This window comes from Petaurus breviceps, unplaced genomic scaffold (assembly GCF_028583685.1).
Source record: "Petaurus breviceps papuanus isolate PSGF00001 unplaced genomic scaffold, PetGlider_PUasm1.0 90977, whole genome shotgun sequence".
NCBI lineage: Eukaryota > Metazoa > Chordata > Mammalia > Diprotodontia > Petauridae > Petaurus > Petaurus breviceps.
In genome coordinates, this window is record NW_027187391.1 from 44,595,610 (window position 1) to 44,619,600 (window position 23,991).

Consider the following 23,991-nt stretch of genomic DNA (forward strand, 5'->3'; position numbering starts at 1 on the left):
ACACACACACACACACACACACACACACACAAAACTAGCCGTGTAACCTTGAGCAAGTTGCTTAACCCCAATTGCTTTAAAAAAAAAAAACAAGAATCACCTACCCAGCAAAACTGAGTATCATGTTTCAGGGGAAAATATGGTCATTTAGTGGAATAGAGGAAAAAACCAGAGTTGAATAGAAAATTTGACATTCAGATACAAGAAATAAGAGAAGCATGAGAAGCTAAACAGGGAAAAGAAATCATAAAGAACTTATCGATGTTCAACTATTAACATTCCTACATGGAAAAATGATAATTGTAACTGATGAAACTTTTCTCAGTATGAAAATAGTTGAAGGGAATAGAAATAAATATATATGTCTATATCGGAGGTATACAGTATATGAATACATATGTGAATGTGTGTATATATGTTTACAGGTATACATAGATAGAGGGCACAGGACCAATTTAATAGGAAGGGATTATACTTAAAAGGTGAAATTAAGAGGTGAGAGAGGAATATAATGAGAGGAGATGGGGAGAGACAGAATGGGGTAAACTATCTCATATAGAAGAGGCAAGGGAAAATGGTTACAATGGAGGGGAAGAATAGTAAGGCAAAAGGGAATGGGTCAACCCTATTGTCATTGAATTTGGCTTGGGGAGGGAATGACATATACACTAAATAGGGTATCTCACCCTATAGGAGAGTAGGGGGGAAGGGAATGAGAGGGGAGATGATAGAAGGGAGTGGAGGGAAGTTGGAAGCACCCACTTTTGAAAAGGTACAGGATCAAAGTAGAGAACAGAACAAGTGGGAGGTGGGATAGGAGGGAGGGAAATATAGTCAGTCTTTTACAATATATCTACTATGTTAATGTTTTGCATTAGCTACACATGTACAACCTATACTGAACTGCTTATCTTCCCAGTAAGGGTGGGTGATAAAGGAGGAAGGGAATGAATCTGGAATTTAAAGTTTTAAAATCAAATGTTTAAAAAAAAAATATACACACACACACACACACACTATTATTAATACTATTTTACATTTAATTGGGAAATAAGATATACAGACACTTGGACATAGAGATTCACCATGCCCTACTGGAAAAGTCGAAGGGGGTATGGGAGAAGATATGGAAGAGAGAAGATTGGAGGAGGGGATATCCTGTGGGACTGCTGTTTTGGGGCTGTAGGTGGGGGAAAACAGGGAAATGAATGATGTAAATCAGAAGTTAATAAAGCATTTGAAAAATGAAAAGAAAAAGAAAAGCCAGATTCTGGCCAAGATAGCCCCCTGGCCCTCACCAATTGAGACCCACACCCAGAACTATATTGACCTTTAGGGAATAGGCCAATATTTGTTAAGAACTGTCTTCCTGATATGTCTTAGTTTATTAATCCTCAAGCTTAACATTTAGCCCAGGCAATGCATTCTCCTTCTCAGAAGCATAAGTAATCGAAAACTATTAAATGCACAATATTGTTTCAAACAATAGTGAATTTTTTTTCCATTAGCATGTATCAAAAAAAGCTTAGAACATGGATGAAACCAATAGGGCATGTGACCTTGGTGCTGAAGGGATGAGGATTCAAGAATGACATCCTAAAGACAAAAAGAGAATTCAAATGTGAAAGTATGGGTGTTATTGTCTAAGGAGACCTACAGGGATGGACAGTGAACTCATCTAATAACCTGGACTTTAAAATGAAATATAACTGATGCTGAATACAAATGCATGCATGGTCATATAAGAAGTGTCAGGAGAGCTAAAGTAAAAAATAGAATGAAGCTATTATGAAAGGATATGACAATCAAAAGGGCATTAGATGTTTAACCTTTCTGGTCTTCAGTCACTGTAACATGAGAAAGCTGGACTAGAAAACCTCTAGAGTTCCTTCCAACAACAAATCTAAGATCTCATGATCTTGGAAAGATTGTGGAGACAGGAGAGGTCTTCCAGCCAAAAAACAAATTCTGTCCTAATTTTCTGAAAAAGGGCATTCATGGATACATTTCAGAAGATCCATGAATTTATATTAAAATCTTTATTTTTACTCATCTCTAACTAAAAGGTAGAATTGTTTTAAATTACTTAAAAACATTATTCTGGGAAAGTATCCAAAGGCTTCACCACACTTCCAGAGGGAACCACAACACAAAAAAATAGTTAAGAACCCCTGGTCTTAGGGGCATCTAGGTGGCACAGTGAACAGAATACCAGCCCTGCAATCAGGAGGACCTGAGTTCAAATTTGACCTCTGATACTTTACACTTACTAGCTGTGTGGCCTTGGGCAAGTCATTTAACCCTGACTGCCTCACTTCCACCCTCCAAAAGAAAAAAAAAAAGAGAACCCTGGGTCTAGAAAAATAAAGCCAAAATTAATAGGTTGAAATTTAATATGTTTAAAATGTAAAGTCTTACACATGGGCACAAAAAATCAATTCACAAGTATAGGATGGTTGAATTATGACTAATAAACAGTTCACTTGAAAAAAATGAGGGGATTTTAATGAATTCATTAATGGTGTGTTATGGAAGCCAAAGCTAGTATGATCTTAAGACTACACAAGGAGGGCATAGCATCCAGGAGGAGGGAACTAATAATCCTGCTGTGTTCCACTATGGCCAGACTTGATGTACAGTATTATGTTCAGTTCTGGTGCCACAGTCCCAGAAGGTCATCAGTAAGTAGTGGAGCATCCAAACAAGTACAACCAGAACCATGACGGGCTTCAGGATCATGTCATACAAGGAATAACGGAAGGGAACGGAGAGTTTAATCCTCTCGAAGAAAAGGCTGAGGAAGCCCGGATATTTTTTAAATGTTATAGAGAAAAGGAATCAGACAGTCTGCTTGAGTGCAGAGAACAGAACTAGGGACACTGGGTGGAAGTTACAGAGGCTGATTTAGATTTGATATAAGGAAAAATTGCCTAACTATTAGTGCTATCTGAAAGGATATTGGGGGGCGGCTAGGTGGCATAGTGAATAGAGCACCAGCCCTGGAGTCAGGAGGACCTGAGTTCAAATCCGGGCTCAGACAATTAATACTTACTAACCGTGTGACCTTGGGCAAGTCACTTAACTCCACTTGCCTAGCCTTGCCCCCTCCAAAAAGCAAAAGAGAGAGAGAGAGAGAGAGAGAGAGAGAGAGAGAGAGAAAGAGAGAGAGAGAAGAAGATTGAGCTGCCTCAAGAGATAAAGGGTTTGTCTCACCAGAGATCAAGAAATGGCTGGATGACCACTTGCTGAATAAATGACAGACAGGATTCCTACAATGCCTGGCACATAGTAGGTACTTGAAGAATGCTGATCAACTGAGTGTTCAGCTACTGGCTAGACTACATGACTTCTGAGGTCCTTTACAACATTTGAGATTCTAAAATGTTGTGATATTGTGATAATCTCTCTTAGACTGTTTCTTCATTTGTAAAATAAGGGAGTTTTACTATGTGATATCTGAGGTCCCTCTCAATTCTAATAATCTAGAATCAAGATTTTAATTTTTATGGAGGTTTGTATTCTGCTAAAGGGTTAGCCAATATGGCTTTTAAAGGTCTGTTTTCCCAAGATAAGTCAAAGGTTTGGTTTTGAAGTTAGAATACATATTATAATACAGATTCATTCATTCGCTCAAAAAATATTTATTAAACGATTACCAAAGTGCAATGAGCAGAACTAGGATAACATTCTACACAGTAACAGCAATATTTTAAGGATAACTGTGAAAAACTTAGCTACTCTGATTAAGATAATGATCTAAGACAATTCCAAAAAATTCCTGATGAAAAATGCTATCTACCTCTGGAAAGTTAACTGATAAAGTCTGAATGCAGACTGCAGCATGCTTTCTTTACTTTCTCTATTTTTATTGTTTTATTTTGTGTTTTCTTTTGCAACATGGCTAATATGGAAATATGGTTTGCATAATTGATATCAAATTTGTTTGCCTTCTCAGGGGGCAGAGAGGGGTGTAAGTGGAGAGGGATGTGAGGGGAAAAGAAAATTTGGAACCTAACATAAAAAATTTTTTATTACAAAAATTTTACATGTAATTGGGAAATATTTAACAAAATAAATAAAAGTATATTTTGGGAAGAAAAAAACCCAAACATCTACTATGTGCTAGACACTGTGCTAGGCAATGGTGCAACAGTCTTGCCCTCAAGGGATTTACGTTGAGTGAAACAACATATCCACATGAGTAACTACAAAATACATTGAAAGAAATGGGGTGGGGGGGCGGAGAGAAGAGCAGCTCACTGGTACCTGGGTTTCTGTTGAAATAAGAGTTAAATAGAAAATCATTGTCTTTCTCAGTTCCAAATTCTTACCAAATCTTATTTTGGGGGAATGCATTAATTTCTTCAAAATACAAAGGTTAGGGGCAGCTAGGTGGCACAGTGAATAGAGCACCAGCCCTAGAGTCACAAGGACCCGAGTTCAAATACACCTCAGCCACTTAACACTTACCAGTTGTGTGACCTTGATCAAGTCACTTAACCCCAATTTCCCTGCCTTCCCCCCTCCAAAAAGCCAAAAAAAAAAACCCCAGAATACAAAGGTTCCTTTAGCCAACTGTGTTTTCCTATGCATGAAATGAGATTCTGTGACTTCAGAAAGTTAATGCAACTCTGAAAAAGTTATTATAGGCTGAGGTCTAACAATAAACATAAATGAAACCATATGAGCCTAGATGACCTTAGATCTCAAGAAAATAAAAAGTTTTCATGAAAAAAAAGATTAAGGTAAAGAAAATTCAAGTTATGGAATTTCAAAAAGGGGAAGAAATATCTTTCACCATACTAAGGTATCTGAGGGTTTAGTGAGTGTGTTCAGTGAAGCATGTTAATTCTTTCCTCAGTCCATTCCCAGGAAACCAAAAACTGAATCAGCAGAATTGATCACATTGTTAAGAAACTAAAAATAAAACAATAAGCAACAAAGAAAGAAAAGACTGAGATTAATCAATCAACAAGCATCTTCTCTATGCCAGCAACTGAGCTAGGTGCTTAGGAAACCAAGACAAAAGTAAAATAGTCAATGCTCACAAGGAGCTTACACTCTATTGGGAGAGACAGCATAGACCAACATTCATAGGTACAAATATACATATATATATAATATATTAATATTAACACAATATATATTATAGATAATATATTACCATATATATGGTAATGAGGGGAGGGAGATTAAGAAAGGCTTTATGTATAACATAGGTCATGTTTTACTAAACATTTACTATATTTCAAGTACTGTGACAAGCACAGTGGAAAAGGAAAGCAAATAGACAAGGCTTGTCCTCCAGGAGCTTACATTCTAATGGGGGACACAATTTTCAAGTAATTGTATGCACACCAGATAGAAGTTTCTGTATGTGTGAGTTAATAGCAATAAGGAAAACTTAGAAAAGCCTCCTACAGAACTGGGATCTGAGTAAGACCTGAAGGAAGCCAGGAAAGCCAGTCCTTGAAGGTGAGGAGGAAGAGCATTACAGATCAAGAGGGAGGAAGAGAGGTAAGTGCACACTGTCTTATACAAAGCAGACACTTAAAAAATGTTTGTGGAATGGGATGAGATTAAAAGTAAATACTAAGTTAACCAGAACTTATCCAAAGTGTGCCATTCGCTAACCATACCAAAGTATCACTGTATTTGAAAACCTAGCAATTCAATTTGCATCATTATGTCAAAGGTCTGTAATTTTCCTCCTAGCTCTTAGATTCTAGGACATGTAAAGCCATTAGTGTTCCCCAGACTTAACAACAGATTCACATACTTGCATATTCTCCTTCCTGTGAATTTACAGAAATATCAATTCAGGGCTGAGTTTGGAATAGTGGCAAGGTAGGTAAAGCATCTACTCCATGTCTGAGGATCACAGAGCTAAAGTGAGATTGACCCTCAGAGGCAGAACAGTCCAAAGCCCTCCTTTACAATGAGGAAATGAGGGAACTGAGATTAAATGAGCCGTTCAAGGTCCCACAGGTGGTAAGAAGCAGAAATGAGCTTCAAGAGAGGTCCTCTGACTTCACAGCTAGTGTTGTTTCCACAGTGCCACATGTAATTAATAGCTATCTACCACATACAAAAAAAGAAAATCACTTAAGTATACTAATTAGTTTAAGAATATGTAAAATTATAATCATCACCTGAAGTTTTAAAATGAAATTTTAAGATAATAATATGTAATACACAAGAGGGAGCATGGCATAGTGAACAGAGCTGACCTCAGAGCCCAGAGGATGGTTCAAGTCTTTCCATGACAGATACTGTTTGTGTAACCCTGGGCCTTTCAGTGCTCCACAGAGGAGGGAAAGAGAATAAGCACTTATTAATTGCCCACTAAGAGTTAAGTAGAGTGCTAAGCGCTTTACGGATATCATATTATTTGGTCCTTACAGAAATCCTGGGAGGCAAGCGCTGTTATCCCCATTTTCTTATTGTTGTCTGGTTATTTCAGTCATCTTCATGACTCCTTTTGGGGTTTTCCTGGCAAAGATACTTGAGTGGTTGGACATTTCCATCTCAAGCTCATTTTACTGATGAGAAAACTGAGGCAAATAGAGTTAAGTGATTTGCCCAGGGTCACACAGCTAGTGTGTCTGTTTAAGTGTCTGAGGTCAAATTTGAACTCAGGTCTTCCTGACTGTAGTGCTCTGATTCACTGCACCACCAGCTGCCTCACAACTCTCTTAAAAGGCTTTAAGCTGTACTCGCAGAGGATGTACCTCCCAGGGGAGTCCTGACACCAGTGAAATCACAGGTCTAGAATATGGCCCTAATATATAATAAAAGATACAATAAAAAAGCAATACTATCTTATACCTTCCTTCAAAAACCTTAAAATTCAAAACTGTTTATGGAGGCAAAAAGCTGTTTAAAGAAACACAAGACAATAAGTGAAATGATTCTGGAGTTTCATAAATCTGCAAATCTCCACTGTTCTTTCACTCCTTAATCTGAAGATGACCTCATGAAGGACCGTGATGTCTAGTTTATCTAGCCGTGCCTTATTAATGAATCCTCCCTGGCTCACCCCCTCCCAAATCTCACCTTTGAGAAAGGGTTTTTGGATTCAATTTCATATCCGTTAAGGGTCTCATGTAACTTCTGCAGAGTCTGCACAACTCTTCTCTGGTGTTCATCCTCCTTTATCTCGTTAGCCTTGATTAGGAAATCATAGTGTTCCAATGGTCCATTGCAAACAGCCAAAGCTTTTGAAAAGGCATCTGTTTGGGTATTTGGAGTCACGCTTTCTGTGCTCTGAACTGTATAAGCTGTAAAAGAAATTTTAGACAAATTTTAACATTTTCCTTAAGGAACATGTTTTGTAAATGTTCCACATGTGTCCATCAATGGCTATATAGTAAAAAAAAAAAAAAGACTTTAAATGTCCATACATTTTAGCATTATTGTCCATTTGGGTACAAGCAATTACAATACATTGTATTGTGGCGGCCAGGTGGCTCAGCGAGTAAGAGCACCGGCTCCAGTGTTGGGACGACCTGGAGATCAAATCCCGGGCTCAGACACTCAGCACCACACCCAGAAATAACTGGCCGTGTAACCTTGAGCAAGTTACTTAACCCTGATTGCTTAAAAAAAAAAATACAATACATTGTATTTCATTCAGTACATTCCTTGTAATACACTTCATTTTTTGTAAATTTTATTAATGTCCTGTGCTTTTATAACCTCTGTTTCAAATATTTCCTTCCCATTACTCTACCATGCAAGCCAGCCATTGCTTGTACCAAATTATAATGTACTTTATAACTTATGTTGCTAAAGAAATGGGTAAAACCACCCTCTAAATAGAAACAAATTGACTGCACCTAAACCCCATAACATGGAAAGCCTTGGTCAATTCTGAAGTCTCAGCTCTCAACCATGGTGACTGACCAGAGCACCACAGAGTTGAGGACAAGGATGGAGCTCACTTCTGGAAGTGGAGGAGTTAAGATCAGGACTTTCCAAAGGCCCTCTCTTTAGGTGATTTCCTGTATCATACACCCTTTTGCCCCTTACGCCTCTGGACTGAAGATAAAGGGATTGCTTCCTTAGACAGTCATAAAAACCTTCCAGTCCAGAAAAAAATATTCAAATCTGCATATGCAAATTATTTTAGGCTATGATGACTGCAGAGTCCCTTGTCTACCCAATTAAAGTTATCTGTAGTATTTTCCCTAAGTCTTTATGATCACATGTGAAACCAATAGAAAATACTCAAGAAAATGAAAATAAATCAGGTATTACAATAGAATATTAAGAGCAATCTTTTGACTCTTGTCACCACAAAGCTTGTAAACTCAAACTTTAAAAATTCCCTCATAATTGTTGCTAGTGAGAATAAAACTATTCTAATAATACACTAGATAGATGTACATGTATGATACATATACATACATATGTATGCATACACACACATTTGTTCTCAGAAGTTAAATTTATAAATATAGTATCATTGTCTTGCAAAAGAAGGACTAATTTTTTAATGCTGGTAAGATACTGAGTTTGGGAAACGATGAAATTTTAAATTTATTTTAAGGATGACAGAAATGTATGTAAAACATAGCATGCTCCAAAGAAGAATGGACAACTCTGATTTTAACTCTCTACCTTAGGCAAATCACTCAGTCTCTACACGTGAAATTCCTCACGTACAACATGGGAACCAAAATATTTGTACTAGCTACTTCACAGGATCGTGGTGAGTAAAACGATCTGCGTGTAGTATTTTGGATTTGTGGTGCTTTACATATACTCACTCAGGATTTCTCTAACACCTTTGTTCAGTGCATGAAAATTCTAACTTTATTTTGCAGAGAAAGAAACCAAGTCTCACTGAAGATAAAATAAATCACCACAGAAGCAGCAGAAATAAAAACAGAATCAAACTAGATTCTCAAGGCTAGCTGAGAGATTGGCCAGCTTGGGCCTTGATAGCAGCTGTATAAATTGGAACACAAAAGACTTCTCAAAAGCTGCACTAAATTAAATCTGTTACTAGTTCAGTGTACACAAATTATGTGATGCTGTTGTCATATTATTTTGATTTGTATTAATTTATCTTATTGTGTTCTAAAAGGACAGTGGGAAAATGCCATTCAGAAGTCCCACCCACTCTGGTGCAAACATTGACACACATCTCTGGAGGCCCAGAAAAGTCCACACTGTTCTTTATTAATCTCAGAGAAGACATCTCAAGCATCTCCCTTGCCCCAAAACTTATTATTACACATGGGTGATAACATAGTATCCCACCATCTAGTGATGATATGAATAATCTCCTTCATTTATATGTAATAGTACATCTTAGAATACAAAGTGTTTTCTAAGTAAGGAAACATTTATCTACTGAGTCATCTTTCTTCATATCTAGACAGTATGTGACTAGAAAAGTTCAAGGCAACAAGTCTGACTCCAGCTTCTTCAACGTTTCATGCTTGGATTTCAATTAGTTCAAAAACTTGTAAAGAAGTTAAATTGTAGGAAGACACAGGCCAAGAAGTTGATTTTAGTAACTCAAGGTTGTTTTCAAAGAACTGGTCATAGTTTGGAAATTCAAGGTTGAGACGTTCCAAAGCTACATTTTCCAAAAGATCTAACCACACAATGCCAAGTCAAGATATGAATGTCAGCCTCACAACTCAGCACCCAGAACTCGAAACTCCTCTCCTCCTAAATTGGCCAAAATTGATCCTGCTCAGCCTTTTTCACCCTTCTAGGTTGATACTACTTCTACAAATAAACACTACTACCACTACTAACCCTTCCACTATAAAATCAGCAAAGGAATGTATCTCTATATAAATCTATTAATGGGCACATTTCATATAACCAGCTTGAAAAAAGTTAGGTAACTAGACAATGTAAGTTTTCTGGAAAACAGAATAAACAACTGTATTTGGGACAAAATAAAGACATAGGATCTAATTGTTTTGGGGGCTTTTTTTTTTTGCTTTTTGGAGGAGGTAGGGTAGGGCAAGTGGGGTTAAATGACTTGCCCACAGCTAGTTTTTGTGTTAAGTGTCTGAGGCCGAATTTGAACTCAGGTCCTCTTGACTCCAGGGCCCATGCTCTATTCACTGAGCTACCTAGCTGCCCCGGATCTTAGGGTTTTGACTTTAAAATCAAAATAAGACATATTTATCAAATCTGCATAACTGCACAAAATTGGAAAGGATTGGTAGTATTTTGGATGACAATCAAGATTCAAAAATATCTCAACAGAAGATGTTTTTGTAAAATGGATAGAAATTAGTAAGATGAATTTTAACACACATAATTCACCATCAGAGAAACAACATGGAGTAGTGAATAGAGAGCCAGCCTTAGAGTGTCTGTGAACCAGTCCCTTCACAGTGCCCCAAGCAACTAATATTCCAAATTGCATAGTAGGTACTGATACAGATGAGCAGATAGAGTTTCCTTAGGAGTTTGCTGTTGGTCAGTCATTCCAGTCATGTCTAAATCTTCATGATCCACTTGTGGCTTTCTTTGCAAAGATACTGGATGGTTTGCCATTTCCTTCTCCAGTTCATTTTACAGATAAGGAAACTGAGGCAAAAAGGGTGAAGGTACTTGCCCAGGCTCACACAGCTAGTAAGTGTCTGAGATTGAATTTGAATTCAGGTCTTCCTGACTCCTGGACTGGCACTCTTATCTGCTGAGTCACCTAGCTGCCTCTTAGGAGGTGTTACTTATGCCAATAAAATCAGAAGTCAAGCCCAAAAGGGTGGAAAAAAAATTCAAACTAGAAGTCCTGCTTTATATCTCTATGAATCATGGAATGCTACAGTCTTTGAAGAATTAAAAATGAGTATCATGCAGAAGGTAATAGGCACAGGGCAGTTATCTACAGGCTACAATATAATAGAATTAGGAGCTACAAGGAATTAAGAAATATACATTCTGAAAATGGGATTATCACATGACAAGCGCAAGAGATAACCAACAGAAAAGCTCTGTTCTTCACTGGATCTAGGGATAATGGCTCTGGAGCTGGAGACCTCAAAGGTTTAGACACTGAAACCCAGGGAATTTAAGTGATTTATCCTAGAGACAGAATTTGGGTCAATTCTTTCCACTGTAGAACACTGCCTGGTATCCTTATGATGTCAAAAGATAAAGACATACCTCCACCTCAATCCATTGGAAAAATCCCCCTGTGATGAGGACCAAGGTAACCTAAGATAGAAAGGCACAGATGGGCTAAAATCTGCTTTATTGGAGGGAATATCTACATCAACACGATCATAGATTCATTTGAGGACAGTCCTACATTAGGGCTCCAAAAATCAATTAATTACATGAGTACAGAATGGAAATTCATGCAAAAAGTCCTGGAATTTTTAATAGAATACAGTTAAGCAGAAGCCAACAGTGTGAGTCCTATGTATTACAAATACATTTTCAGTTTCCTGCCTTAGAGTGCTTATGCCTAGGCATAGGTATCAGTGCTCATTACTATTAATCACTAGGAACCATTGACTTAGACAGACCTGAAGTATTTCAGAGCTAGGAACTCATCTAGTCCAGGGGTTCTTAACCTTGTTTCTGTCTCAGAATTTTTTTGCAGTCTGGTGAAGCCAACAGAACACCATCTCAGAATGTTTTTTGTTTTCTTTTTTTAAATCAATAAGATAAAATACATAGGATTACAAAGGACACCAATTATATTGAAGGTTATCAGAATATTTTAAAGAAAAATTCACATATCCCATATTGGGAGCCCCTGATTCTCAGCCCAATCCTTTATTTCATAAGTGAGGATATTGACACCTGAAATTAAGCAATTTGCCCAAATGACATTTAGTCAATAGTAGAAGTAGGACTGAAACTTAGACTCCTGATTCCAAGGCTGGTTGCCTTTTCACTAAAAGTCTGCCTCTCCTAAGAGTTCTTCTTTTCCATCCAACCAACAATCCACTGTTGCTTCTAGAATAGGAGTTTTTCCTGGTAGTTGACATTGCAACTACTGGATGTAGTTTTTAGATGCCTAAAATCAGTCACTAAGCATTTATTAAGAGTCAGTTATGTATTAGCACTGTGTTAAAGGTTTGGGATACAGAGCATTTGGAAATCTACTCAGGAAAGAGTTGTTCCAGAAGAAATAGTATCCTCTATGGATTAGCAGTTTGTCTTGGCCCTCAGATATGCTCCGGAATAAATGAGGACCTACTAATATGAGAATCGAACTCCCCTCAATGATGAGATCTAAGTTCATTCCATCAGGAATTTGTTATCCCTGACATTTCAATATTATTAGTGTCACTGGCATAATTTTTCTTTATGCCTTTCTATCCCTACTGTACATTTTCATACACTTATAGATTTCAAGATGCTTTTATACAGTTTTCATTTATTCATTCACTGTCATTTGAACCGCAAAACAATCTTCTAAGTATTATTCCCACTTTACAGATGAAAAAATTGAAACATGAGGATTGTTAAGTGAATTGTTCAACAATTCTTGGTTAAGTCACTACTTCACCCTCTCTCTTAGTCTCCCATTCCATGTGTTCACTACTCTTTAAACAAAACTGATCAAAATGAACAACTGTGGAATAAAAGGAACTGCAGCTCCTTCACAAAGAGAAAGAAAATTGTTGCCAAAACGAACATACACTTAGTTAAATGAAATCAATACTATATAAGGAATCTAGATTTCCAGTTTAAAATGTTTACCCACTGCTGTGAGAAAAATGCACAATCAGGAAAAGCACTTTTAATATTTCTAAAGGGCTGAATTAAAATTTCAGCTGTAAACTTCATTACTGTAATTAGATTTTTTAAATGCATATTTATTAAACATCTATTCAAATGATGTGTTCACAATTATTCATGAGTTATTTCTGTGTTACACTGATTGTAAGAAAGTATAAACAGTGGCCACTGACCAGAAATATCCTGCTACAATGAGAGAGTCTATGGTAAGGTCATAGGCAGCTTGTTTATACTCTATTATGTCCTAATCATATCTCACAGATAAACGTTAAAGCAATTTTTTTTTATAAAATGGAAACAGATCAATGACCCAAAAAGTCAGACTTACCATCGACATTCAAGACCTAGGTTTGGTTCACTGATGAATAAACAAAGTATAGAAAAGAAGAAAATCAAATCATAATTAAACTCTTCAGAAAGACAACATAAGCCATCATCAAGGAATACATCACAAGATGATTTACCTTCATTTATGGAAGGCTGATTTTAGGGGCCTTAAAAGGTGCTTCTGATTTAAATAGAACAATTATGAAAATTGGAACTGAATGCCTGCTGGTTACCATTCTCTCCCTTTAGAAGTTAGTTAATCTGGAGTATTCCATGTGTATAAAGCTTTAAGAGGAAAAAAAAACCAAAACAACCCAGCACCTTACATTTCAAGATAACACATTGGTAAATACTGCCTTAAAATATGAAGGAAGTAAGGGGCGGCTAGGTGGCGCAGTGAGTAAATTGCGAGCCCCGGAGTCAGGGGGACCTGAGTTCAAATCTGCCCTCAGATACTTAAGACTTACTAACCTTGTGACCTTGGGCAAGTCAACCCCAATTGCCCTACCCTCCCCCCCTCCAAAAAGCAAAAAATAAAGTTAAAAAAAAGAATTGGAAGGGACCTCAGAGATTATCATGGGTTCTTAATCTTTGTGCCATGGGCTCCTTAGTCTGGCGAAACCTATGGATCCCTTCTCAGAATAATGTTTTTAAATGCATAAAATAAAATAATTAGGATTGCAAAAGAAACCAGTTACACTGAAATAAAGCTGTAAAAAAAAATTTTTTTTTTAAATCCAGGTTAAAAATCCCTGAAATAGTTCATCTCTTCATTTAACAGATGTGGAAACCAAAGCCCAAAAGGTTAGGTTGCATAACCAAATTCATATAAGCATAATGGAATTCAAAACCAGGTCCTCTGCCCTTAATCCAATACTTTTCACTATAAAAACAGAAAATAAAAAAGGCAAGGAAATAATGCTAATTTCTCTTTGAAGTTCTTAATAATTGCCTAATTGTTTAAGGTTCTACAGGTAATGGAAAACAGGATTTAACAACTATTTTTAAGGTACACTGTTACTGCTGTCATTTCAATGGACAGTTTATCAAAAGATTAAAACTGTTCAAATCTTGAATGAAAGACTATCCATTCATAGGAACGTTAAAGATATTTAAGTTGGCAGTCAAACTCTATATTGCTAATAACTTGTAGTTTGGTCAACTCATTTCTAAGAAAGATGTAAATATCTTATGTTGATAAAGTGAAATGCCCTTACCCAATTCAATGACTGAAATTTTAGGGAAGACACCCCAGATGGAGGACTAGAGTTGTCTGTGATAAAATATAAATCCTGAATTTCTTTGTCAACAGCAACCAATAACAGTCTATAAAGGCTTAAGGAGCTTCAGTTTTTACTAAGTAGAGGGTGTACTCTTTAAGAGGAAACTCACAGAACTTGATTGTGTTATGAAGACATGAAGGAGAAGCTGTAAAGAAATATAGTGTTCCAAGAAGAGGTTAACTGGCTAGGGGTGTGAGCAGGTAATGCTTAGGGGGTACAGAGGTCAAGTAACCAAGGGGGGGGGGAGGAAGAAAGGGAAAAGAAGAAGGGAGAGTGAAAAATGGAATAGTCAGCAAAGCAATGAAAAGAAATAAAGAGAACAATTTGGAACTATACCCAAAGGGCTATGAAATTGTGCATACCCTTTGACCCAGAAATACCACTACTAGGTCTGTATCCTAAAGATCAAAGAAAAAGGAAAAGGATCTCTACATACAAAAATATTTATAGCAGCTTTATTTTGTGGTGACAAAGAATTGGAAATTTAAGGGATACCCATCAATTGAGGAATGGCTGAACAAGTTGGGGTATGTGATTGTGATGGAATACTATTGTGCTATAAGAAATGAAGAGCAGAATGCTTTCAGAAAAATTTGGGAAGAATTATATGAACTGATGCAAAGTGAAATGAACAAAACCATGAGAGCATTGTACACAATAACAAAAATATTGTATGATGTTCAATTGTGAATGCCTTAGCTATTCTGATCAATGCAATGATCTAAAATAATTCCAAAAGACTTATAGAAATGCCATCCATCTCCAAAGAAAGAACTGATGACTCTGAATGCAGATTGAAACATACTTTTTAAACTTCATTATTCTTATTTTTTTAGTCTGCATTCTCTTTTGCAATGTTTCACAAATGTTTTGCATCACTATACATGTATAAACTATCAAATTGCTTTCCTTCTCACAGAAGGCAGAAGGGAGGAAAAAAAGGAAGGAGAAGATTTGGAACTTAAAATTAAAAAAAAAACCAAATGCTAAAAATTTTTGCCTAGATATAATGGGGGTTGGGGGTGGAATAAAAGAAAAATTAAATGTAAACAACAAAAGAATGAAAGTGATAGATACTGGGGCCAAAGTACTTATACAAAAGATAAGAGTAGCCTAGTTCAGAATAAGAAAATAAAAATAAGAAAAGAAAATACAGGAAGCTGTTAAGGTAGAGATCAAGGCCTCTGACAAAGGCCAGAAAGGCAAATGGATGAGTTAATCCAGCTCTGAATATTAAGGCACAGAAATTTCCACATAGTTATACCCACCTCTAATCTAACTACAAAGTTTATTAACAGCATACAAACCCCTGATGGAACACTCACTCACACAAAAGGATACAGAGAGTTGCCTCACCCAGACCCACTGGGTCACTGTCTTGTTTCGGTTCTGAGAGACAAGGCTAAGGAAATGAAGCTTCAATCGATCACAATCTTAAGATCTGATCATTTTTAACCATTACGAAGGTCTCAGCAATTTTGTACATAATTGAAAATTTATCCTAAATAAAAGCGTTCCCTTGATTAACTGCAACTCAGGAAAACTGTTCTATCCAGACTAGAGACCTGTTGGGAATGGCCTGAGGGAAACAGGGTCTAGGATTTTACAAAAAGACAAAGAGAACTCTAGCCTTTGACAAAGGTAATCTAGGGTAAGCAGACCCCAGGCACCTTTGAATACAAGTCATGAATAGGCTAAGTAAGGATAAACACAGGGGTAGATAGAATTCCTTTAGTGTCAGGGGGCACATATAGAGGGGATCATTAGCCCTTTCAGAAGTTTCAGTCTACCTGTCACCCCTCCTCCAACAGAGGGAAGGGGCTTAATTTCACTAGGCTACCACAATAAACTTGAAAAGTAGTAAGCTCTCTAACTCTCAGGCTTTGTTGAACAACTGAATGACCATCTGTCAGAAATGTTGTATAGGGCCTTCCAGTATAGGGGAGAAGGATAAACTAAATTCTCTCTCAGCTACAGCACTCAAAGTCTTCCAAAACAAAGAACATAAAGTTCACTGGCCGTAAGGGCAAATTACTCTATTGTAAGCCAATTCACTTTTAGGCTCCTGAAGTTCATGCTAAAGAATTCTCCTCTTGGGCACTGACTTCCACCATTGTCCCTTCCATTTATCTCATCACCTGCACCCCCAGGAGTGCGGGACCTGCTTGAACTGGATTATTCCTATGAAAGTAAGTAGCTTGCTAAATAAACCCTAGACTACTATGTTATGCTCCCACAAAAGTTCTAGGAAGTAAATGCCATTTGAGAAGGAACATTTGAACAGAAAGCTTTAATGTTATTAGATAAAGCTCTACAGCAGCTATAGCAACTGAGAAATGGGCTTAAAGAACAGCTAGCAGGCACAGTGGATTAAAGTGCCAGGCCTAAAGTCAGGAAGACTCATCTTTCTGAGTTCAAATTTGGCCTCAGACACTTATTAGCTCTGTGACCCTGGGTAAGTCACTTCATCCTGTTCATCTCAGTTTCCTCATCTGTAAAATGAGCAGGAGAAAGAAATGGCCAACCACTCCAGGAACTTTGCCAAGAAAACCCCAAATGGGGTCACAAAGGATAAGACATGACTGAACAGGGTCAAGGAGACGTTATTTATTAGCATAAGAAAAAGTTAACTAATACTAGTAGAAATCACACATCATCTAGCATAGTACTTTATTCATAGGTTTAATGATGATGACTATGATGATTAACAAAAGATGATAGACCAATTCAGTTGGCAAAGTGCTTAATCTTACATTAAAACATTTCCCTGTGGGTGGCCAGGTGGCATAGGGAGTAAGAGCCCTGGCCCTGGAGTCTGGAGACCTGGGATTGGTTCTGGCCTCAGATACTTAGCACCCACACAAAATAACTGGCCGTGTAACCTTGAGCAAGTTACTTACCCCCAATTGCTTTAAAAAAAAAAAAAACTTATTTCCTCAACACAAACCTCATGGGGAGAGGGGGGAAGTACTCTATTTTCAAACTGATATATTTTTCTTTATGTAGATGAAAAAAAATACAAAAATTGCTGAGGTCTTAACTAATAATCAAAAGCTAATACCTACAACTCTGTCTGACTTAAGTTTCTTAGCAAAAAAAAAGAGACATGGGAAAAAGTACAGGGAAGATAGTAGATTTCCACATAATCTGACTTTCTCGTTAGTGTCAGGACAAGAGTCTTAGTCAGTATGTCATTTACTATGTCCCCTAAGCTCTCTTCTGTACATGTGTATAGTTCATTTCCCAGTTCAAAAAATGGAATTTAGAATATCACATTTTTCTGAGAGATTTCAAATTACTCCAACTGGTCAATTAAGAAAGAGGTTTGGATAATCAACATTCAGAGACTTAATTTGAGATACGCAAGTTTCCCACAATTTCCCAGCCAAATGGCATTTGCCTTCAACCCTTTCCTTTGACTATTCCCTTCTTTTCTTGACAAATAGTTCATTCTCATTAACCTGGAAGAAAAAAAAAACTTGTTAAAAAAAACAAGCTAAAGCATAAAAGATTTGTGGGAGACTATGACGAAAAGTGAAGCCAAGATCAAGAAAAGGAAAGATTAAAATGTTGAGAAAAATAAAATTGAAATATGGGTCCTTATCACAAAATTAAACTTTTTCTTTATTTTCAAACATCTTATGATTTTAAATGCAAAGTAAACGTTAACCAAATTTTTACACACTATCAAATCCCAAAAATTCACTATAGGAAATTAATTACAATTTGATTGTAGTGGAAAATTATAGGAATTATTCATAAAACCAAATTTCCTATTATGATGTTTCAAAAATATTTATACAGGCACACAAACAGATGTCTACTGGCCAGACAATGATGTGTGTGGCAGAATACGGCTATAAATATTAGTCCATTACATATAGACTGTAAACTGGCCCCAGAGAACTGAGCAGGAAAAAGAAAGCTGGATTGCATTCAATAAATCATAAAATGCTTTCAACAACCCCAAAGTACTCTTCAAAATAAAAACTCATCTTTTAAACAATATGCTTCAATTTAATCTTATTGTGTCCTTCATTCTTGAATCTATATAGCTGTAAATACATGACACAACAATCTGAGTAACTGAAATTGTGAGTGATCCAAAGAGCAACAGAAAGATACATGGTAAGAAAAAAAGGCTTAAACCTTGTGGGCAGTAGGTAGGCAGTAGGACATCATCCAGAAAACATATGATCAGAAGAGGGGATGCCCAGTCACATAGTGAGAACAATAATATTGGAATGGGGATATTATGAAAATGAAGTGGCTAAAATGTTCATAATCTTTGACCCAGAGATCCCACTGTTAGGTATATACCCTAAGGAGATCACTGACAAAAAGAAAACCTCCACACAAACCAAAACATTTACAAAAAGCAGTTTCTGTGGCAGCAGAGAAAAGTTTCTATTTTGTGGAAACAAAACAGATGTCCAATGATCGAGGAATAGCTAAAGAAAGTATGGTACTTTATGTAATGGAATATTATACTGTGTTGTAAAAAAAAAAAAAAGATGAAAATAATTAATACAGAGAATTGGGGAAAGTCTTACAGGAACTGACTAAAGAGAAGTAAGCAAAGAAATGAAAGCAATATACATGATGACTACAACGTAAATGGAAAGAACAACCACCAAGACATCAAACGTTAATGTCGCACTTATTATATTGTTGGTGGAGCTGTGAATTGATCCAGCCATTATGGAAAGTGATTTGGATCTATGCCCCCAATGTCATTAAACTAGACATACCTTTTGATACAACCACTAGGCTTATACCCTAAAGAAATCAAAGAAAGAATGGGACTTAAACACACAAAAATATAGCAGCTCTTTTCATGGTAGTCCAAAATTGGAAACTAGGGCGTGCCCACCTATTAGTGAATGGCTAAACAAATTAAGATAGATGGATGTAAATGGATATTATGATGCCACAAGAAATGATGAGATTGACAAATTCAGAGGAATCAGGGAAGACCTCTATGAAATGAAGTGAAAAGTGGGAAAACAATTTAGATAATGATAACCCTATAAAGAAAAACAACTGTGAAAAACTGTAGAACTCTATCGATGTATCGATGCAATGATAAACAATAAGTCCAAAAGACTGAAGATGAAACATGCCACTCACTTCCTGCCAATGAAGTGATGTACTTAAAATGAAAACAAGACTTACATTTTTAGACATTAATAATGTGGAAATTTGTTTTCCTGAGTTATACATATTTGTTATGAGAGTTTCTTTTTCTTTTAAAAAAGTATTCAATTGAGAGATCAGGAGAGAAAATAAATGCTTGTTAAAATAATGAATTTTTAAAAAGAGAAAATGAATGTTGCAAAATTTCAAAGAACAAGGTTGGTCTTAAAGAAGAGATATGAGAAGAAACCTCCTCCCATGCCTTTTCAGAGCTAAAGGGGAAGGGGATGGTCCACGGGTGTGGAACATATGTTGTACATGTGTATGTGTGTGCATAATGATAGGTTTTTTCAAAGTACTGATCAGTTCTGCTGGATTTGTTTCCTCTTCCTCCTTCTTCTTCCTTTTAAAAAAACCTGCTGTAAGAAATGGCTTTCTAAGTGGGAAAGAGGGAGAGATATAGGGCATGTAAAAACAAAAGATATTAACAAAATCTATGTTTTGAAAATAATAAGTAATGAGTATAATAAATGGAAAATCTAAGTGCTACACTGGTACCCATCACATCTTTAAAAAAAAAAATACCTAGAGGAAGGCCTTCAGCAAATCAGGCAAAATTCACTTTTACACAAATATAAGCAATGAAGTATATGAACACAATAACCATACTATGATATATTTTGTGGAAAAACCTAAATTAATGTAAACTATTCTTTGGTCCTCATACTAATGAATAAGGTCTCAAAATAGGAAATGCTATACATATGTAATTATTCAACATATTACTTGGATACTGTGCATAAGTCATATATAACAGTATATGGAAAGAAATGACTTTCCTACACAAGGGTCTAAAACATAATTAGATCTCAACAATTAACATTAGTATCATTGAAATCACAGGACTGAATAACTATTTTATGACCTGAAAGTTCCTTCCAGCAGAGATCATGCTGCCAAGCATTCTAGTTTGTTTGGATAATGAAGTAGGAAACGAAACATCAGAAGAGTGCAAACAGGAATATGTTAAAGACTGAAGATTCCTCTCCTCTCCTGTCCCTATATTTGGAACTACCTAGACATGAGCATCCAAAGCAACTTTTCTCCCTTTGCCTCCACGGGAAGTTATAGTTCAGCAAAAATCACCATAAAAAAAATTAACATATATATAGTATATTAAGGTTTGCAAAATGCTTTACATAGATCATTCTATTTGATCCTCATAAAAAAAAACACAGTAATAGTTTTTTGTATGCCTTCAGTCTTCTAGAATCATCAATAATAAATATCTGAAAAAATACTATATACACAAATACTTCTGGAACAACCTGGCTAAATGATAAAGAAAATGCCTTTCCAGTTTTTAAATAGGAACATTATTTGTATTTTGTTCTTTTAGATATTAAAATTTGACTAGATCATGATAATGTTTTATTTTAATTCAACTAAGTTTCACATTTATTCAGTAACCCTTATATGCACAAATTTAAATAAGACTGAGATCCCAGACCTCACACATTCTAAGAGGGAGTAATTACAGATACATAAGCAAGTGTAATGCAAAATAATATACAAGGTCATTGGTGTAAAATAGGATCAGAGATGTAAAATTAAATGTGGTTGAGATTCCATGAACAAAAATATCACACCAAGGGGCCTCATAGGGGTATGTGGAATGAAGAAAGGCTTCATTAAGAATGTGATAATCATTGTTTCCTTTTAAAGCCTAGGTAGGAATTGAATAGATAAAAGAATGGAAAGGGGGAATATTGCAAACGGAGGCAAAGGTGGGAAAGCATGAGGCATGTTTGGAGGACAAAAAGTATAGAAAGAAATACTATGAGAAAAGGCTAGAAGCAAAAGGAGCCAAGCAAAGAGGTTTGCGATTAACTTGGTAGGCAACAGCACGAAGTTATAGATTTCTGAACAGAGAACAGAATGGGCAAAAGGGTAAAGTTCAATCTGACCATTCTGGATGAAGGAGGGTAGAGAGAGGAGGATCTTTCAGGAACAGAGTACACTAGTGAAGAGGGTATGAGGGTGGTGGCAATGGCAACAAGGAGTAAATTAATTCAGTGAATATCACTGAGGCAGAGAAGTTAAGCTACTTGTGAACATAACCAGGTAAATTCAATTCAATTCAATAAGCATTACGTGTAAAGTCAGAAAGAAGGCAGACTTCGGTTTCAAGAATCTTACATTCTAATAGCCGAGCAATAAAGAAGAACAAAACTGAACTGGGAGTCAGCAGACAGAGGAGAATAAGTGCTGAGCTTTGGGTCAAGGGACTTGGATTCAAATTCTACCTTAGGCACTTACTAGTTGGGTGACCATGGACCATTAGCTTCTCACAGTCCCTTTTGGGGCATTTGTAAAAAGGGACAATACTCACAGCACTATAGCATCATAGTGAGAACAGCATTTTTGCAAAACCTTAAAGCACACATAAACTCAAATTTCTGGATTTGTTGTCTGAGAACTTGGGCTCAAATCCTGGTTCTGTCACTTAGTATCTACATGACTTTAGGCAAGTCACTATCCCTTGGTTTTTTTGTTGCTGTTTTTTGTCACAACCTCTTGACCTCAATTACTCTTGTGCAAAATGACAGGATTAGACCTCTAAGATTCTTTCCAACTCTAAAACTATGATGCTATTAAACCTGACTCTTCATAGGACATCAGGCAAGGCATTTAACCAGGTGCCTCAATTTCCTCATCTGTTACTAAGTGGGAAAGAGAGTAGAAGATATCTAAGGTCCCTTCTAGCTCTGAAAATTCTATAATTCTCTGGTTCTTTATTTCTTCTTTTTGGAGGAGGGAAGAAAGGGCAATTGGGATTAAGTGACTAGCCCAAGGTCACAAGGCTAGTAAGTGTTAAGTGTCTGAGGTCGAATTTGAACTTGGGTCCTCCTGAATCCAGGGCCAGTGCTCTATTCACTATGCCACCTAGCTGCCCCTAATTCTCTGGTTCTAACAAGAGTCAATTCAATAAGCATTTAGTGAATGCTTACTATGTGCCAACAGCTACAGTAAATAATGGGAATAGAAAGACAAAAAGAAAATATTTCTTAACTTCAAGGAACTAACATTTCACCAAGGTAGGGGTTAGGGGTGGTTTGGGGTAAGGACAATATATGTACATAAATAAGCAAATAAAAAATATAGAAAAAGTAAATAAAAATAATTTCAGGGGTTGGGAGAACATTAACAACTATGGGCATCAGAAAAAGGCTTCTGGCAGGAGGAAGAACATGAGCCTTGTTTTGAAGGAATCACACACTGCATCAGTAAACAAGAAATAATAGATGGAACAAGGGAGCAGAAAGTGATTCCTAGAGGAAGCTGCACAAATACTTCCATGTTTGCTCCTTATAACAAAGAGGACAAGCCACTTAACTTTTCTGTGCCCCCAGGCAACTATCTATGCCTGTAAATTGCAGAAATAGTTACTTATGAGTACTGGAAAGGGGGAGTTAATTCAACAGAAGCTTTCTACAGGGATGAAATCACAGATCCAGATCAAAAACAAGAAAAAAGAGGGGGAAATGGTTTGAAAGAGAAGGAAATAAAGAGTAGTATTTATAAATGGTCAGGATGGTGGTGATGAAAAATATAAACTTCTAGAACAGAGGTGTGTCTCTCAACTTTGTTATGAGAACTTCTTATTTCCTTTTAGTCTTCCTACATTTTTTTGGTTAATGTTAACCTCATCTGACCAAAACCTGTCCCATGGCATGTAAAAATGTACTTAGAACCCTAAACAATTTAGGCAAGTACCTAAATGTCTAGATGTACTCAGAGCCTTAACATAAAACATTAAAGCCTTATCCTTATTTAAGAAGCCAGAGGAAAAATATCAAATGTCCCTTACTCCTTGTTGAGATGTATAAATAAATCCTCCACCTCAATCAGACTATTTGTGATTCCTCTAAATGTAGTTTAATCTGTAACCTGACTTAGTTTTATATATAGAATTGATATGATAAAGTTTGTTTCCTTAGGAAATGTAGGAGATTATAACTATTGAACAAAGTCTGTTCAACTTTTGTGACATTGAAGGAAGTATGGGATTATAGAGCTAGCTTCTCTTTAACTTTTACGGCCTAAGAGGAATGTACAAGATTGCAATATATAAATGAATTATTCCTCTGTTACTCTGACTTAATTTTGCCCTTAAGAAACCTGGTCAGAATCATGATTGTTCAGGCTTTCTCACTTTATGCCCGAGCATAATAATAAAACCTAGGGTCTTTTTTTTTTTTACATCCACAATTTCTGCTTTGTTGTAAATACATATTTAGCTGTAGTTACCCAGTGCACAAGCTCAGAAAGGAGCTATTTCTTCCATAACAACTTTATGATGGTAAGTGGAATCCCTGAGCATCTTAGCAAGTGTCAAGTTGACTTGAACATCTGAGCCCGCTCAGAAGACACCCTCCAGAACTAGGTAAGAACTTGAGTACCAGTCCCTAATTTGAGGTACTGATCTGTAAAGCAGAATGAATCCCGGGAC

The 23,991-nt window shown here is 36.5% G+C and overlaps 1 protein-coding gene across 1 annotated transcript in view; it reads right to left on the reverse strand.

Moving 5' to 3' along the window:
* The window catches only part of AFG1L (AFG1 like ATPase), a 190,347-nt gene that overhangs the window by 165,772 nt on the left and 584 nt on the right, over window positions 1-23,991 (reverse strand). Inside the window, exon 2 of the mRNA XM_069077098.1 lies at window positions 7,057-7,280. Within this exon, the coding sequence (XP_068933199.1) occupies window positions 7,057-7,280 (224 nt within the window). The remainder of the gene's footprint in view (window positions 1-7,056; window positions 7,281-23,991) is intronic.